The 19,293-nt window shown below is 44.3% G+C and overlaps 1 protein-coding gene across 1 annotated transcript in view; it reads left to right on the top strand.

Moving 5' to 3' along the window:
- LOC146042459 (carbonic anhydrase-related protein 10-like) overlaps nt 1–19,293 on the top strand; it is a 276,357-nt gene that overhangs the window by 68,836 nt on the left and 188,228 nt on the right. Inside the window, exon 2 of the mRNA XM_083162452.1 lies at nt 16,322–16,396. Coding sequence (XP_083018578.1) covers nt 16,322–16,396 — 75 coding nt within the window. The remainder of the gene's footprint in view (nt 1–16,321; nt 16,397–19,293) is intronic.

Below are 19,293 nucleotides of genomic sequence, written 5' to 3'. Positions count from 1 at the left end.
TATTAAACTTCACCCATTATATCTACTGTACATATTCCAAGTTTTCACAGTTTAATTAATGTGTCATGTTTGTTTTTAATATATGCAATTTACATTATGCAATTCTTCCAGATGTCCACATTGTTCTCTTTCTTAAAGATGGAAATTTAGAAGGTTTTGGAATCAAATTTTAAAAATTATGTTACTGTATTGCTGGGATGTGACCACGACTTCCAGGATGTCACAACCAGCCCATATGGTAACCACGCAACATGTATTGTCTTAAGCCCATACACACTAGTTTGTGGGCTAGTGTGATATCGGCAATAAACCGGGCGAACAAGATTGTGCATGCACATTAAACATTATCTGTAAATGATATGGTCAGTGACATCACCCACCCCAAAGTTGCTGCATGACTTGTTGATATAGGCGGGTATTCAATCCAGAATTCTGACTGTTACGTCCCAACAGTCGGAATCCCAGCAGTTTTTCGTCCCTTCTGACAGAAACTCAACAGTCGGTATTCAAGTCGAGTGTCGGAAAGTCTGCTAATTGTCGAAAAACTGCAGTGAATTCCACAATCCGCGGCTATTTCTGACTAAACAGGTCTGACTTTTAAAAACATTGTATTGGACTGGCTTCAATGCTGTTGGTAGTGGCAGCATTGAATAGGTAGTGCTGCTATTTCGTAGCAGCACATATTGAATACCCCACATAGTCAACATTTAGCATGCAGCACAAACGAGGACGGGTCATTAAGGATGAATGGGAGCGTGGATCGTTAACGATATGAAGCATACACAGTAAGCAATTATTTTTTGAAGATATTGCTCAGAAGGGCCAAAATGAGCGATATCTTTTAAAAAGTGGTCAAGTGTGTATGGCAGGGGTGGGGAACCTTTTTTTGTGCCAAGGGCCTTTTGCATGGGGAAAAAAATCCTTCGGGGGCCATATGTAAAAATGTCTCTTACAAATTGTCCGGCTGCAGCCAACCCACACTCCGGCGGCTGCCGCTGAATAGGAATGACAGTCTCCGGCTGCTGTTGATTAAGAGGAATCTCACAAGAACTACCGACCTCACGCGAGAATTCCCCTGTACTTGACTCCTGGCAAAGCCGCCGAACGGGTGGGCGGGCCATTCAGACCGGCTATGGGGGCCTGATGTTCCCCACCCCACCCCTGGTGTATAGGATGTGGCAGAGACAGCATCTCTCCATGTGAAAGTAATGTGAAGGATCCAGACCTGGTTTTGGGATCAGTAGCAGAATCCCTGGGGTTTCCTGATACAAGGATTTCCAGGGCAGAGTCAGCTTGCTCTTGATGGTGGATAAGCTGCCCAAGCGATAGGCTGGGGTTTGGGCTATGGTAGAGACCAATGGGGCCTCTGCAACAGTCGGTTATGCTGAGATTGCCTGTATGCTACTGCCTGTAATTATGATTGCATATGGAATTAACCTGGTATGCTGTGACCTGCTGTTGAAAATAAACATCAAAGCTTGTGAGCTTTCGAGTATTGCAACATTATATGCTAGAAATGTATCAACATTTGAAATTGTATTTAATAGGATGATACTGTACTATAGCAATAATCCTGCTACTGCGTGTTCAGGCTGGGCTTCGGAGCAATGATAATGTAGTTATGAAGTGATTAATTGTTAATAAGCAGTTGTGAGAAGATGGTCACACAGTTCACTTAGCAGCACGCAGGATTACAACGCCTGCCTGACTGCATGCCTCAGTGGCTTCATCATTGCTGGCCAGTCACAATGCATTAATAGCTAAATGTAATGAAATCATTGCTGTCAGCTAAATATAGTCACACCAATAGGTTGTTATTGAATGGCCCATTGTGTAGAATATTGGATTAGTCTATTGTGTAGAATATACAGTACATCCTGTGCTGTGTCACAATGAATGAGTGACAAGGAATTGACCATACAAATATGAAATGTGCTATGTTCACACACGCGTACCAAATTTTTTATTGTTTTAAAGCCACTTCTGATGGGAATGATGAGTGCCTGCAGGTGTTGATATTGACCATGCCATCAAATGACTCATACTATGCACAGCCCAGTTACTTACAGCTGTACTCACTGCTGTATATCCATAGGCAAACACAGGGGGGGGGGGCTAGTTGTCACCGGGAAAAATCCCTTCCTCTTATCCAAAATGGGAGGTCACTGATTGGCTGAGAGAGCTCTCAACCAATCAGTGGCTTCCCATTCATTTGTATGTTTTTTTGTTTGTTTTTTGCAGCTCGGCCTAATGTATGGGGGCCTTAAAAACTTGTACACATTTAGCCTTGATTTTTGGAAAAGTTTAATTCTTACATAAAAAATAACTTAACTGATATAACACGTTGTGTGGTGCCATTTGATATAGCTTCCAGCTGTACATAAACAACAAGGTGTCACATCACACACATTTTCAATTAAACAATTCATATGTACTGTACATTAACTGCATTCTACTGATTGCTTAAACTAGGGATGTTTGGTTCAGTTTTCTTGAAATATGGACACACATTGGGGGAAAATACGAATACGATTTTTCTTTTTTAAATTTATTTATTTAATTTTCTATTTTTTTTACACACTGCAGCCTGCATAGATCTGACTGATCCGTGCAGGCTGAAGCCAAATACGCCAGGAAAATTAAGTGTATTTTCCAGGCGTATTTAGCCGGCAATTAACGGGCGTATCCCGCTAATTGCTGATAATTACCGGCTGTATTGAAAATACAGCCGGTTAGTAAATTAGAAATCACCATTCTTTTGAATGGTGATTCCTATTCGTATTCTGTCAGTGGCGTATGTGAGGTTATCAGACTCACTGTAAATCTGTAATTATTATATTTTATTAGGTGTAGTAATTAATGTACTATTTTAGTCCGTCTGTACCCTCTTATTCTCCATAGATGTTTCTATCCCCCAAATCTGTGTGTATTTCCAGATCATATAGTATTAGGCTGTAGAACTCCACAGTAATGAATGTACATTTTAGGCCTCTTGTTCTCTGCAGATGTTTCTATTCCCCATATCTGTGTGTACCATAGTATTAGACTGTATATTGCCAAATATGGTCTGACAGGAAATAGCCAGGAAAGAACATTGCATGGATTCACCCATATGTTATGTCCACAGGGGGTGATCCAATTCCCCTGCTATCAACAGGAAGGTTGTTCACAGGGGGTAATCAGGACATAATGTAATCAGACTGTGTTTGTGTCTCTATCTTCAGTTCCTTTGTGTCAATACCAGACTTAGTGGGACCGGGCACCGCAGGGGGTGATCAGCACACAACGTAATCAGCTGGGTATTGTATCTTGTGTTGACACTGCTCTGCATATCTCTGGCCACTTCCAGACTTTCTGGAACCAGACCCCAGCAGGGGGGGGGCAGCAGCAGTAGCTGGGAGGGGGTGATACCTGACTCTTGGGTCCACCAATCAAGATCCACTGCAAGCCCACTTTTGGTTTGTGCACCGTGGGAATTGAGAAGTTTTTAAAATGACTTGCAGACAAGCCAGGAGGGAGATTTTTATGGACTGTCCTGGACTAAGAGGTTGTGCTCTGTCTGGGTATCGTGTAGACTTATCTGCTATCACTGCTGTGTGGAGGAGTGATAGTTTTGTGCTTTGGAACGGCTGCTACAAGGACTGCCATTTTTTGGACTGCTACCCGATAACGTTTATATGCTACATTTGCCTCTGGTTCCTGTCTTTATCTACATGTTTGTGCTGTGATAAAAATAAACCATATTTTGGTTTCATCTGCTCGGTGTCTGAGTGATTGAAGAACCCGTATCCTCACATTTGGCGGCAGCAGCAGTGGGATCATTCAGACACCAACCATTGAGCACAGAAAGCACAGAGAACAGAGGATCAGACCATATGTAAGGAAACGGAAAATGCACTAAGGTGAAGTGAGCAGGTGTCATTCCTGTGAAAGGGAAAATGTTTCCAAGGAAAGAAAATCGATGCCTCAAGACCCCTGGAGCAGAGGAGCTCAGGGATGGAGGTTCTTCAGTGTATCGGCAGGCTGGGAAGCCGGATCTGTTATTTATTGTCAGAAAAATGCAGTATATCTGGGAGTACTGGGAAGAAGCTCAGCAGATGATCAGCGGGTGGAGAGTATCCAGCATACAGGACAAGTTGTGTTACCTGGGGGATGCATTCCTGCACTGTAAAGGTGAGGCCACCTCGTGGAATCTGCTGGAGGAGCCAGAGTTTGTAGAATTTACAGAGGAAGTGATTGCTACAGTTACCCAGATGCTACAAAGAGGACAATATTCTGAGGTTGAAGGACAAGTCCAGAATAAATTGATGCCCCAGATAGAACCAGAGGAAAGGTCTAGAAGGGGGCTACTGCAATCTGGGCAGACAACCGAGGGGTCTGCCACAGAATTAATGGTTACCGCAAGAGAAGGGTCGTTGTCAGGGGGGCCCCTAACTGCCCTTGAAGAAATGAGTATGGAGGAGCTGATAGCAGAATGTCAGCTGCGAGGTATACCCATCCAATCCTGCACTCGCGGGGAAATCCTTCAGCAGATCCTTCACGATCAGGGAGATCCTGCAAATGCATTTGCTGATTATCGGGCATGGATCCTCCATTTCGGTGCACAGTTGAGTGTGTGGGAACAATTGCAGTGTCTGGAGGAGTGCTTCGTGGTGGCAGAGGAAGAGGCAATTGATCGCGGGCTCCTGGATACCCCAGCATGGCAAGATCAGTGTCGCAGGGGGCGTGATGAAAGGCACCGTTTGCAACTGCTTCTCCCCCATCCTATGGAGGAAGCGGCTCAGTGTTCCCTGCAGGGGGAGGTTATCCCCAAAGTGAAGGAAGTGAGGCCTCTGAGCCAGGCACCCCGGGAGGAGCTGCACTACAGCTTCCCTTTTGCTGAGGTGGGAGATGCAGAATTATTAACCTGCTGCCAGGGGATCTATGAGGACTGCGTCCAGGAGGAGATCACCGTGGTTAGAGGAGTATCCGACAACATCCAGGCCACAAGCATACCAGTCGCAGATGATGTCGTGCTTCAGGCTGCCCAGCATATTCAGCTGGGGAAGGTGGTTATCCTGGAGACTGAGGACTGCGCAGAGGAAGCAGCAGGTGAGACCCAGGCTTTTGAGGGGGTAGGACTGGCCTTGGACCAGCCTGCCCTGCAGCCACCAGTGGAATTGTTCCTGATGGAGGGTCCCTTCTCAGCCCTGGGCATTGAGACCAAATGCTGTACTGAAATCTGCCATGCCCCTAGTTTGGGTTTGAGGGAGGAAGGACTTGACAGAGTGGCGGAAGTGCCAGGGCCAGAGCTCCGATATTGGGCTGCCGTTTGGCAGATGTTCCTTGGGCAAGAGGGGGAGGTGGAAACTGCTCCCTGCCCCATTGTGCCAGAGGCAAAAGTATTAGCACACCCTATAGGTGTGCCCGGTGTGAAAGTTTACGATGTTGCAGAGGGGGGGTACCCAACATTTGAGGACGGGGGATTGCTAACTCACTTGTTAGTTAACATGCATAACTTATATTGTGATATTGCCCTTGCTGATTCTGCAAACCAGCCGCCTCTTCCAAGATGGGTTTAGTATGATGTCACTCTGTGGGACTCAGGTGGTCCATCCAAACCTCAGATTCTCTGCTCTGCATCCCACTACAGGTTGTTATTGGTTCCAGAACAACTTGGTACAGGAACTAAAATAGTAGGGGAAGAAATGTGAGGTTATCAGACTCACTGTAAATCTGTAATTATTATATTTTATTAGGTGTAGTAATTAATGTACTATTTTAGTCCGTCTGTACCCTCTTATTCTCCATAGATGTTTCTATCCCCCAAATCTGTGTGTATTTCCAGATCATATAGTATTAGGCTGTAGAACTCCACAGTAATGAATGTACATTTTAGACCTCTTGTTCTCTGCAGATGTTTCTATTCCCCATATCTGTGTGTACCATAGTATTAGACTGTATATTGCCAAATATGGTCTGACAGGAAATAGCCAGGAAAGAACATTGCATGGATTCACCCATATGTTATGTCCACAGGGGGTGATCCAATTCCCCTGCTATCAACAGGAAGGTTGTTCACAGGGGGTAATCAGGACATAATGTAATCAGACTGTGTTTGTGTCTCTATCTTCAGTTCCTTTGTGTCAATACCAGACTTAGTGTGACCGGGCACCGCAGGGGGTGATCAGCACACAACGTAATCAGCTGGGTATTGTATCTTGTGTTGACACTGCTCTGCATATCTCTGGCCACTTCCAGACTTTCTGGAACCAGACCCCAGCAGGGGGGGGCAGCAGCAGTAGCTGGGAGGGGGTGATACCTGACTCTTGGGTCCTCCAATCAAGATCCACTGCAAGCCCACTTTTGGTTTGTGCACCGTGGGAATTGAGAAGTTTTTAAAATGACTTGCAGACAAGCCAGGAGGGAGATTTTTATGGACTGTCCTGGACTAAGAGGTTGTGCTCTGTCTGGGTATCGTGTGGACTTATCTGCTATCACTGCTGTGTGGAGGAGTGATAGTTTTGTGCTTTGGAACGGCTGCTACAAGGACTGCCATTTTTTGGACTGCTACCCGATAACGTTTATATGCTACATTTGCCTCTGGTTCCTGTCTTTATCTACATGTGTGTGCTGTGATAAAAATAAACCATATTTTGGTTTCATCTGCTCGGTGTCTGAGTGATTGAAGAACTCGTATCCTCACAGCGTATACATTCGTATTTGTAAATACAAATATGAATTTGTCAAGAATACGAATATGCATATTTTTGGCATAGTAAATGTCAAAAATACCAATATGCCTAAATAAATTTGTATTTTACTATGAAAATACGAATTTTTTATACGACTTCACCTTAGTAAATTTTGCCCATACACTTGTACGAATTGGCCTGTTGTCACCCGATTCCAATGGATCTGGCCATGAAACCGGGTGAAAATAGGCCAAATCGCATGTGTTTGACATCCGACTTGCTGCACATAAGATGAATCGTAATAAATTAGTTAAGCAAAGGCCAGAGATAAATATCTATGTGGCTTAACATGTGCATCTTGAAGATTTTTTTAGAAATCTTTTGTAAGTTTCTCAATATTTTAGCAAGGTCTCTACTGACAGCTTTGGAAATAGATCAGCAGGGAACCTCTGGATCTCTTCTTGAGGTTTCAGTTCTCTCATAAGAAAAGATAGAGAAGAGACACTACTTGTTAATTTGTGTTCCTTTGAGAAATCACCAAGTCAAGGGGATTACTAGAGCTGTGTTAGACCGTTTCTTAAGTGTTTCGGTAATATAGGATTGTGTTTTAATGCCTAGAATTATGCTCCTGCAAGCATGGCAAAACTAAATTCACTGGCTTTTGTTAATAATGATTTGTTAATTACCAAGTCTCATACTTGAAGTTTAGTACAATGCATCCACACTTACAGCCTACAAAATCCATATTTCCCATTGATACCAAAGAAAAAAGTCACATATGTGCTGTATATATTTGTAGAGGTTTATTTTATGCAAGGAGTGCCACGGCTTACACATGGAAAACAAATGAGCATAGCCAGCAATTATTTTTACCGGTGACATGTTCCCATACTGTTGATAGAATCTATGGGAACATAGGACTCCTCTTGTGCATGCCAAAGAATTCATGGTATCATGTTCACAAAGCCACGCCCTCTATTGCAGATGGATGTATGTTGGTTGGATGTATGTATGTTATGGATATTATGTTTAAAAAAAAGAGTGTGTGGCATCTATGGTCCTGCTAGGATGAGGAGACAGCCACAGAAGCGATATCAACGGCTTTCAATTAACTGATTCAAACTCAGTGGAGAAGAGGTGCCCCCTTGGGAGCAAGAGCCCGGCGGCAGATAACTCCATTGCCTCCCGGAATTCTGCCTCTGCTCTATTGTATGACAAATTTGGAGCATGTCCGCCTGTCATGTCCCCATTTATATCACATTGGGGGCTTGCCGAAATCTCTGCATGACTGATATAATAACATATGGTACTTGTTTAGTTTCACGGCGCCGGATATATCGGATGCAATATCAGCCAATATATCGGATGTGATATCGGCCGATATATTGATGCTATCCGATGCGATTTTGTTACCTGTTCATAACCCCACTATCCACTACGCATGAAGTTGATTTTATATATGCGGTGTGGCGAGCCCGAAGCGTGGCGAGCGTAGCGCGCCCCGCGAGGGGACGCGGATTACTGCGCTCGCCACACTATATAAAATCAACTCCATGCGTAGTGGATAGTGGGGTTATAAACAGGTAAAAAATCGCATTGGATCGCATCGATATATCTGACGATATTGCATCTGATATATCGGACGATATCGCATCCGATATATCGGGCGCCGTGAAACTAAACAAGTATCTAATATATTATAACATTACCAAGGGGGTTATTGATAAAAGCATGAACAGAGATAAAGTGTAAAAAGATATAGGGGGGTATTCAATCTCCAGCCGCTATCCCCGATGGGGGAAATTGCATCAGGGCCCTATTCAATGCTGTCTTTCCCAACAGTATTGAACAGGGATCTCGGGAGAATGGACCCGACTTTAGAAGCAGTAGGGCCCATTCTGCCGAGAACGGCCATTGGTTGTTGAGCTCCCAGCCGCAGATCGACGATCCACAGCCGTATCTCGCGGACACGCCCCCTTTTCTGTTTTCAGCAGGCCGGACTTTGAATCCTGCCTGCAGATTCATCGTCGAGCCGGCCGAGAATGGGACAGGGTCACGGCTGTTGGGAACGGAATATCCCCCATAGTCTTTTAAAAGAGAATTAGAAGCTGATTGGTTATTGCTTTATCTCTCTAGACTTTGGGGTGGCAAACCGCTCCTTTGCGGAATTTAAAATTTGCCCGGGCAGGCAAGAGGTGTTTTGGGAGGGGGGGGGGGGGGGGGGGAGACCTGACATTTCATGGGCGTGGCCACAAAATGATGTACACATCCGCTAGCAGCATAGCGAGTAGAATCAACTGGTGTGCGTTGGGCAGGGCAACATTAATCTGCTTGATAGGCGGAAATTAAACCCAACATAGCAAGCAGGTGTATAGGGCCCTTTATCTCTTGAAATGCTTTAAAAAAAAGTCCCACAACCCAAATGCTATAAATGTAATTTATATCGACTTGTGATTCCCAAAAACTGTTGATCACGTCATGTTCCTGATGAAAACATAAAAATGAGCATGGGCCAATTACAGAACAAAACTGACTAACAGCCGCACTCATTTTCCTGCTCACCTCTATGGCATGGGGAATTAGTGACGTTAGTGGCCACAAAGTGACATCACCCAACCGGTCAGGGAGGCACTTCACAGCAGTGACAGAGAAACGATTCCCCCCTAAGAAGGCGACAGCGGGCAAGAATCTCTATAAAACAATCCACTGACATCAAGGCTGAGGATATTTTTAGTTAGTAATTGCAATTCAGAACTGTCATCCGTGGCTGCCATAGCTCTTTGGATTACAATTATGAAGTGTTTATTTCTGAAAAATCCCAGTTGGAGTACAGTCAGCAGTCAGGGTAAAATATTCCAGTCTGGTAGCTTGCAGTTTACGGTACAGAGAATTCTAAAATCCATATTTAGTAATGAGATGGGATCAGCATATAGAGACCACGGAAATAGTATTTTCTGTACAATTCAAGTATTAGATGTGTAAGAATTGTGTTTTAGTTTAGTGTCCTAAGCAATATAAATAATTTATATACCCAAAGCAAATGCCTTAAAAAATAATATTCAATTGACTTACTGTACTGTAAATATATATGTATTACGCGTACACAGTGGCGTTTTTTACCTATAGGCTGCAGCCGCCCTCCCCCAGGTAAAATCCGCCATTGTAGTCAAGCCAGATGAAGTATGCGAGACTGCATTGGCTTCACTGTGACTGGCGGTGACTTGCTATTGGAAGTCCGACCTGCCAGTCACCCAAGGCACTTTCATTTGGAGGTGTCCCCCCCCCTCCAGGATCCCAGTATGGGCTGTTGCGTAAGGTAGGAGCCACCACTGTGTATACACCTTCAAATTCATTAATCTCTCCTACCCTCCTTACATTACCACCTTTATGCTGATGATATCCTAATCTATCTCTCCTCCCCCGATCTATCCCCATCACTCCTGTCCAAGGTCTCCAAATGCCTCACAGCCATCTCAGCCTGGATGACCCAACGCTTCCTGAAACTAAACATGGCTAAAACTGAACTTCTAATCTTCCATCCCCCGAACCTTCCCCTCTTCTCCCACTATCTCCATCAGCGTTGGTGAAACCGAGATTACCTCCACCGACCAAACGCGCTGCCTTGGTGTCATCATTGACTCCGTCCTCTCTTTCACCCCCCACATTCGTGCTCTCACAGTCTTGCCACTTTCACCTCTGCAACATCTCACGCATCAGACCATTCCTCTCCACTGACACAACCAAAATTCTCATTCACTCTCTTGTCATCTCCCGCCTTGACTACTGCAACATCCTTCTCTCTGGGCTACCTCTCACCTCTCCAATCCATTCTTAACGCTGCTGCTAGGCTCATCTTCCTCTCCCGCCGCTCTACCTCCGCCTCCCCCCTCTTTCTATCTCTTCACTGGCTCTACATTCCTTTCCGAATTCTCTTTAAACTCCTCACCACCACCTACAAGGCTCTCTCCTCCTCCACTGCTCCTTACCTCTCTTCACTGATCTCTATCCACACTCCCTCCCATCCTCTTCGCTCCATCGCTGACCGCCGACTGACCTCTCACCTAATCACCTCCTCCCACTCCCGTGTCAAGACTTCTCTCGCGCTGCCCCCCTGCACTGGAACAACCTCCCGCCACCCATCAGGCTTTCTGATTCCCTTAACTCCTTCAAGCGCTCCCTCAAACTCCACTTTTTTTGACTAGCCTATCCCTCCTCCTAACCTCTTTTGATCCTCCATCCGTTCCTACTTATCCTATTTTTTTTTTGTTTTTCGTTCGTCCACCCACCTCCTTTTAGTATGTTAACTCTTATGAGTAGGGCCCTCCTTCCTCACATACTCACCCTACCTCTTTACCTCACCTGTGCTCCTGTCCTGTTCTTCCCTTCCTCTACTTCATCCTCAGTCTCCTCGACAATTTCGACACCTACTTCTGAACTGATGCTGATTTTAGTTCTACCAGCTATACCCCTATTTATGCTGTATTTTATCAACACACCCTGTACGTTACCTTGTAATTAGTTTTTTTGTTTGCTATGCACGGCGCTGCGGACACTTTGTGGCGCCTTACAAATAAACGTACTACTACTACTACTACTACATTTGTAGCCTCCTTCCCATGCGCACTCCCACCTCCCGGATGAGCTCCTTTAATGCATACCTCTAATATGTACCATGCTGCTCCATATGTTTGGAATGCCCTTCCATGCAGGGCTCAAAGTGGTCCTGTAGAGGTGGTGGAATCCTCTGCCACCTAATTCCCCCCGCTCCCCCTATTAGGCAGAGTCTATGCAGAAAATAAAACCATTCTTGGAAAAGACAGTTCTAGATATTCCCTCTCCTAAGAATACAGGGCTTATTTAACCCGCTTGTGTACAGCCTAGGGCAGAGCGTAAGCATCACCTAAGAGTCTGCCTATGACCTTCTGGACTTTCAGCAGGAGCTTCACCATGTACCTCCCCAAGTACTCACTGCCTAGGTCTTCTGTGGATCTTACGCAGTCGCAACCCAGCCAGGATACTGCCAAAAATCAGTTCTTTGTTTTGGTGCCACAGCTGCTGACCTCAGACCATTTCAGTCAACTCCATTGAAAGGGGGGTGTATATTAGACTCCATTTAAAGGGGAGGAGGGTGTATATTAAATCGTGCATACCTCACAACATGACCCATTCCAAAAGTGCACTCTATTTGGACTTCCCTCTCACTGGGGGTTATTCTAGTTCATTCTTTCTGATAAAATCCTTCTTAGATGGACAAAACCATGTGCACTGCGGGTGGGGCAGATGTAACTTGTGCAGAGAGAATTAGATTTGGGTGGGGTTTTTCTTCAAAGTGAGATCTATATTGCAGTGTAAAATTATGCAGTCAGTATTTTCCCTGCACAGAAACAAAATAACTCACCCAAATCTAATTCTCTCTGCACATGTTACATCTGCCCCCCTGCAGTGCACATGGTTTTGTCCATCTAAGAAGGATTTTGTCAGAAAGAATGAACTAGAATAAACCCCTATATGTGATTTGTGTCACCTGTGTTGAACTATGTCATTTATAATAAAGGTATTTAAACACATGTGATGGCAATTATAATTATGGTTAACTGTCCGTAAAAATGACGGCTTCTGCAATTAACCTAACAGTATATTTTTGGTGAGAGATGAAACAGGAGCACTTGGAGAATATATAAACTCCACACAGTTAGGACCATGGTGAGAATTGAACCCAATTCCTCAGTGCTGTGAGGCAGTATTGACAATTGTTACACCAGTCATGCTACAAGATTTAAGATCTCAGAAAAATCTTTATCCACGGCCAGTTTTTTTAAAACAGCGAAAGCAGCTTTTCTCAGCTGCCATCAGAAATTGTGGGGCCCTGGACTAACCAAATATACAGGGCCCCTTTTCCCCTTGTTGAACCACTAGAATGCTTGGTGGGACCTCTGGTGTAGGCCGCACTGGCCGCACTACTCAACCTCTACATTGTTGTTTATGACAAATTATACTTAATAGACACCAATCCTGGGCCTCCTTTTTGTCTGGGCCTGGGATTGGAGTCCCCGCGGAACCCCCCTGATAGTAGCCCTGGCCGGTCTACTATAAAAATTACTACTTTAAAATAGACGGTACTTGTTTCCTAGCACGGCCACACCGATTTACATCGGGGTGGTCGTGTCGGAAAAATCGGGTCGATCGCATCGCATGCGATTTGGTCGCATGCGATGCGATCGTCGCGACCGACCGATTTTGGACCGCCACACTATTCTATTCTCAACTCCACGCCGACGTGGATAGTAGGGGAATGAAAAGGTCAGAGGACGCGCACCGCCGCCCCTCGCGGGCTCGCTGCGCTCGCCACGCTTCGGGTTGGCGTCTATCGTGGGGTGACGACGGGGACATCTATAATGTGAAATGGGTCATATTGGCCCATTTCACATTCTTCACATTTTTTCACTATTTCAATGTCAAAAAATATTTTAACATTGAACACGATGGAAAAATCGGGGGCATCGCGTCGTGACCATTGTTAATGGTCCCGACCGACGCGATGCCCCCGATATTTTACCTTTCCCGACACGATTTCAATGTTAAAATATTTTTTAACATTGAAGCCTATGGGGAAATCGCGGGCATCGCGTCGGTCGCGTCGGGACCATTGTTAACGGTCCCGACCGACGCGATGCCCCCGATATTTTATCCTAGCCGGCCAAATGGACCTGATTTCAAAGGAAATCGGGTCCATCTTATGGATCGTGTACCTTAACTAAAGGTACACGATCCATAAGATTTGTGGCCGTGCTAGGAAACAAGTACCAAATAGACATATTTGCTTAATAAAAGAAACAAATTCTATTGAGGAGCAACTAAAAATATTTTTGGTTACTATTCAACATTATTACATATCAGAAATCTACCAATATGTAAGCATTCCTTTCATCAACAACTTCAAAAGCCGGTTTACAGTACCTAACATTTGTAAGCACTGCAGTTGGGGAACTTAGAAATAAATTGGTTCATGAATTTCAAAATAATGATTTAAACAAAAAATAATAATAAAATGAAAGCAGCATTTCACACTCAATGAAAAATTGGACCAATATGACTATCACATTGAAACCACCAGGCTTTGCCGTTTATATATACAGTAATACTTGTTTTGTAGTTAAGGTTTAGAACACTTTGATAAAGCAAAAGCGTTTGTGACAGAAGTTGGATGTATACACAGTTTCTTTCGGAGGTGCGCCTGGCACTACAATCTTTTATTATCAGTTGGACAGAAGTGTCACATATCTGCTTTATAGCAGTATAGAGTACGTTGTATGTCAATGCGTACCTACTTGAAATCTCATCCCGGCTTGCCAACATCTTGGATCCTGGGTGCACATTGAGTGATATAATGATGGTTAGAGCAACAATTTTCATTACATATGCCGCGGTCACTGCCATTATTGCCCAGTTGGCTGTGTAGCCGGGCCAGCTCTACAACTTCGCTAGTAAGCACAGGCACCTGCATATCGAGCATGCAGACTGAGCGATATGCCCAATATTTTACTCTGATATGCCGGGCAGGGTTCCCTTAGTGTTTTATACATGCCGATACTTAGGATGCCACCAGGTCTTAACTCTCAAGCAGTAGGGGCTTATGCAATTTGCTAGAGAATGCTAGATAATTTGCTGGAGTACAAAGGAGCATAGTTTTAGATGGCAGAATGAATTAGCTGACAAGTGAGCCACACTTAATGAGTTCATTTGTAGGGCTGACATAGACTGGGAACAGTGCCAATAGCAGATGTGAAGAGGTATTGTACAAGGCAGTGTAGATGTCACAATGAAGTAGGGTATTATAAGTGTGCACATGAGAAAGGCAGCAGATAATAACCAGCTTAGATCACGAGAAGCAAAGGCAGGAGCTTGATTTTAATTTCAATCACAGCTGGAGTATACAAAACACTGAAATGGCAGGGTACTTGCAGGAAAATTACCAGAGCACAGGAATTCAGGATATAGACCAGCTTACAAGGCAGTATTAACATGGAAGTAATAACTTTAACCCTTGCGGCTGCAGGGGGAGTGGCGGCGCAGCGGCCCGTTAGCATATGGGAACGCCCAGCTGGCAACTGACATCACCAGATGTCATCTGCCTGCCCACTTCCCCCTGAGCATATGTAAGGTTACTCAGGGCAAGGATCTGGTTCACTCACAAGGAAGCGAATTCACATCCGAGCGAATGAACCAGAATAACCCATAAAGTGTACTGACCTCAGTCGCACTCAACTAAGAAAGTATAGTGTTTTGGTATAACTTATTTCCAGTTCTTGAAACAAAATGTAAATTGGAATAGCAGGGAAAGTAATAAGAAATAGTCTGCGGAACTACATAAAAGCTTAGGGAGTCTCTGGTCATGCTTGCATGAGTGTATGTGGCATAATGTACTGGGCTGCACCACTGCTATTAAAAAAGCATAAGGCTATAGGCAAAAATAAATGAAAACATTTGGTATTGTTTCTAGAATGTATACAGTAATGTCTCGGAATAGTTTCTCGTTAAATTAGTTTTTTTTGTATTTTTGCTGAATTTAAAGAATAATAGGGCGTTATAGTTATCTATATAGAGAGAGAGAAATTTCCCAGACTGTTCTGTGAAATATCCCTGTAGCGTCTGGCCAGAATATTGACCATGTTTTGCTTATAGCCATTAATGAAGTTAAGACAAGTGATGCTGCCTTACCATCTACATCAGGGGTGGCCAAACCAGTCCTCGAGATATACCAATGGTCCACGTTTCCCAAAATACCTAGCTGTTGCACAGCTGTAGTCATCACTAACTGTCACATTTCCCAGACTCCCTAGCTGGTGCACAGCTGTAGTCATCACTAACTGTCACATTTCCCAGACTCCCTAGCTTGTGCACAGCTGTAGTCATCACTAGCTGTCATCATTTCCCAGACTCCCTAGCTGGTGCACAGATGTAGTCATCACTAACTGTCACATTTCCCAGACTCCCTATCTGGTGCACAGCTGTAGTCATCACTAACTGTCACATTTCCCAGACTTCCTATCTGGTGCACAGATGTAGTCATTACTAACTGTCACATTTTCAAACCTGCTGCATTCATACCTACTATAGATCCACAGGTTGCCTGAAACACATGAACTGTTGGTAGATTTGGCCACCCTTGATCTATATAATATCTCTGCTGTAATGGTTATGGTATAAAGGGTGGATAGAATCTTGTTAGTCTATAGGTTGACACCAAAGGTCACCATAGACAAAAGGTTGACCAAAACAAAAGGTTAACATGAAAATGGTCAACACATGAAAAGGTCAACATGAGTTTTCATGTTTTTTGGTGTTAATTTGTAGATACAGTATCATCACATGGACCCAAGTTGGCGTTCCGAGTCCCCTCATCATGCAATGGGCAAGGTACCTTTGTCCACTACCGCTGTGCTCAGCCGGTAGTGGTGCAATCGTAGTGGAGGGTAAAGTATGAATTAGTTAAAAAAAAGGAAAGAAAAAAAATTGAATGTTGACCTTGCCTATGTTGAACTATTGTCTATGTCGACCATATAGTTTCCACCTATTGATTTTTTGACCTAGACAATGTTGACCTATACACCGGATACTGTTCTAATACTGTCTTCATGTACCTTCAGCACAGTTCAGCCCAGCCAAGACTTATGAAGAGTGGTGGGCATATAAGGAAGCCGTCCAGGGGAGTTTTGTGCCAGGTATGTTGTATAATTATATTTATTCCGTTAAATATGTTATTACAATAAATGTTTTTTTTTTAATTATTTACTTATAAATGGTTTGGATGATGCATTAAGATTGATGTGCATATAGGCTGTTTTATCCTATCCTAGTTAAAAGCCTGTCAAAATGAAGGCTTCTGCAATGTATTTTCGCTTTGAACTGTGACTGTTTTTACTTGAACTTTGACCTTTTTCACTTTCACTTTGAGCTGTGACAGTTATAGCGCACAATCTCTCCACCCCACCCCCAGTCCCTATCTGCTCCTACCTCCAATCTCTGTCTTCATAGCTCCCTCTCTCCATATCCAGCAATGTTGAGAGATGGAGAACCTCTCATTCAGCATCGGGGATTGCCAGAATGCCCCCTCTGGTGATCGCCGGCGGAGAGGTTCTACATTTGACAGGGACGCACCAGCATCTTACACGCATGCATGTCCCAGTTTTTCGGTGGCAAGGGTTGGAAACCATGCCTGTCTCCGCTTCAGGGAGACCGGCAGGGTTAGGGGGGGCTGCGGGCACTGACGGGGGAGCGGCATGGAGGTGGAGTGGAGACGGCAAAGGGTTCCATCGGAAGGGGACACGCAAGCATCTCATGCATGCGCGTCCCCTTCCGGCAGCTGGTGGGGGCTGGCGGTTGGCGATCTGACCTCCAGACCCCCGCTAGACAAGGCCAGCTACATCTGTAACTAGTAAGTCCACTCGAAGAAAATTATTTGAAAGCTAGTAGATGTAGTTTTACTTGCTGCCAACAGATGGCAGTGTTTCTGAGCCAAACGGACACTAGACATATATATAGATGATTAGTATATGCTTTGTCAGTGAACCACAACAGCTCACAGAAGTGTTTTGCCTTGCCATATTACGTCACACCTGAATTTTAGTTGCCTACTAATGTAATATGTGTAAAGCTATGTACTTTCTTTCCCTAAATCCTGCCATAGTTTTGACTGATAACATCTCTCAGTATAAACCTCTACCTTCAACCAAACCTCAATCCCAACCCTAAAGTGTCTCTTGTTTTCTTGCCTGCACCTAATATTTCCCTGTCTATGATCTGCGGAATGCTCAGGGAGCCAAGAGTTCTAGAAAGCTATGACAGATGTTGTCTTGTAATGATGAGAGGCAGTCACCTAGGTATAGTTATGTCACTAAGCTTTTGCATTGCGAGTGCTTCATTATATCTCAAATTGATTGACTGGACAGATTCTGGAGGGGGAAAACAAAGGCTGAAAAACAGTAAGCCCTGTAAATGACATACTGGTGCAGTACTGTAGAAAGATGATACAGTACTGTATGTCAGCAAACAGACATTTTCTGACCAGAACTTTTGTAACATCTCAATAAAACACCCAATCTATTCATTAGAAATCAATAACTTAATAATATGTAATGCTACATGAATATTATATAAGCAGTGCCTCAGGCATGTTATTGGTTCCAAGCAAACTGTCTTGGAACCTACTGGTTCAGTCAACTGTCCCTGAAGTTCTGCAGTCTTTTGGAATTTGGGGGCTCTGCTGGCCTAAACCACAAAGTTAGCCAGCCTCCCGATGCCCATTGTTGTCCACTGTGGGACATCTGGGTTGGCGTGGTGGTTTCTTACCCTTTTTTATGATTCACATATTAACTCCATTGAGAGTTAAAGAAAGAAAGATCTGGGAAAGACCTCTAAAGATACCGTTATATGAGGATCCAATCTTTGGATTATGTGAGTATGGTACGCATTTGAAAATATCTATACCATGCGATTCCCTTCATGAAATTTCTCTTGGGACTACCCCTAAAAAGAACTTAAAGATACCTTTATACATATGCCCATGTCCCCACTTTTTGTGAGTAGGGTATGCATCCCCCCCCCCCCCCCGCCCTTCAAGTAGGGTAATTTCAATTATCCCTTCATCCTGTATTACAGAAAATTCTTTTACATTTCATGGTTCTACTGGCTCGTTCAACCTCAATTGGAGAAAACTCATTCTAAGGTAATTTACACCTATTGCATCACCCTGGTGTCCCATAAAGAAACCTTTATGCACATCTTTACCTCTTTTCTTGTGAGTTGGGTACGCTCACTTATCCCTTTGATAATTTATGTTTTATTCTCATCTGAGCACTGTCTCAACATTGTTTATTTTTACTTTTTACACGTTTCTTCACTGTGAAAATATTTGTGATTGAGAACGGAAACCAGCGCCATTCACCACTTCCTTTCTTCTACGTCTATCTGTTGGAGGGCTTCCTGTGGTCCTCATTTGCAGTGCGGCTGCAAGGATTCTGGTTGCGGCTTGGGTTCTAATGGGATACATACAAAATTTTCTGCGCTTAGGATGCCGGCAGTCAAAAGACCGACCCAGCATCCCAAATAGGAGAATCACAATGACAGCTGCTCCGGAAGGGTTCTAATCCTCTCCCCCTACTCCCCTAAATGCCTCAGCCTAAACCTCCCTTGCAGAAGCCTAACCCTTCCACCCAGCAATCTGATGCTAACCCTCCTTGTTGCCTAACCAAATCCCCTGCACCCCGTCACCTAAGCCTAACCCCCCGCCCCACAGCTTAACATAACAACCCTTGTAAGTGGCTAAACCTAAGCCCCTCTTCACCGCAGCATAACCCAACCCCACCCCCCAGCCTAACCTTAAGTCCCCCCTCTAGTGCCTAAATATAACCCTCCCTTCACTGGGCCGACCCTAACCTACCCTGCATACTTACCAATCTGGATGTCGGCTTGGTATTCTGGAAACAAGCTCATCACTTGCAGCAGTCCTACTCTGGGACATCAAAAGAAAAGGAGAAAGAAAACGGCGATGAGCATGTAACCCCTGGCGCCAGAACTTTTTTTATCGTGGGGGCAAAACTTCTAGTTTGGAAAGAGTGAC

The sequence above is a fragment of the Crinia signifera genome, chromosome 19 (genome assembly GCF_055691185.1).
Source record: "Crinia signifera chromosome 19, ASM5569118v1, whole genome shotgun sequence".
Taxonomy (NCBI): domain Eukaryota; kingdom Metazoa; phylum Chordata; class Amphibia; order Anura; family Myobatrachidae; genus Crinia; species Crinia signifera.
Note: the sequence above shows the minus strand (reverse complement) of the source record. Positions and strands in the feature narration are given on the sequence as shown.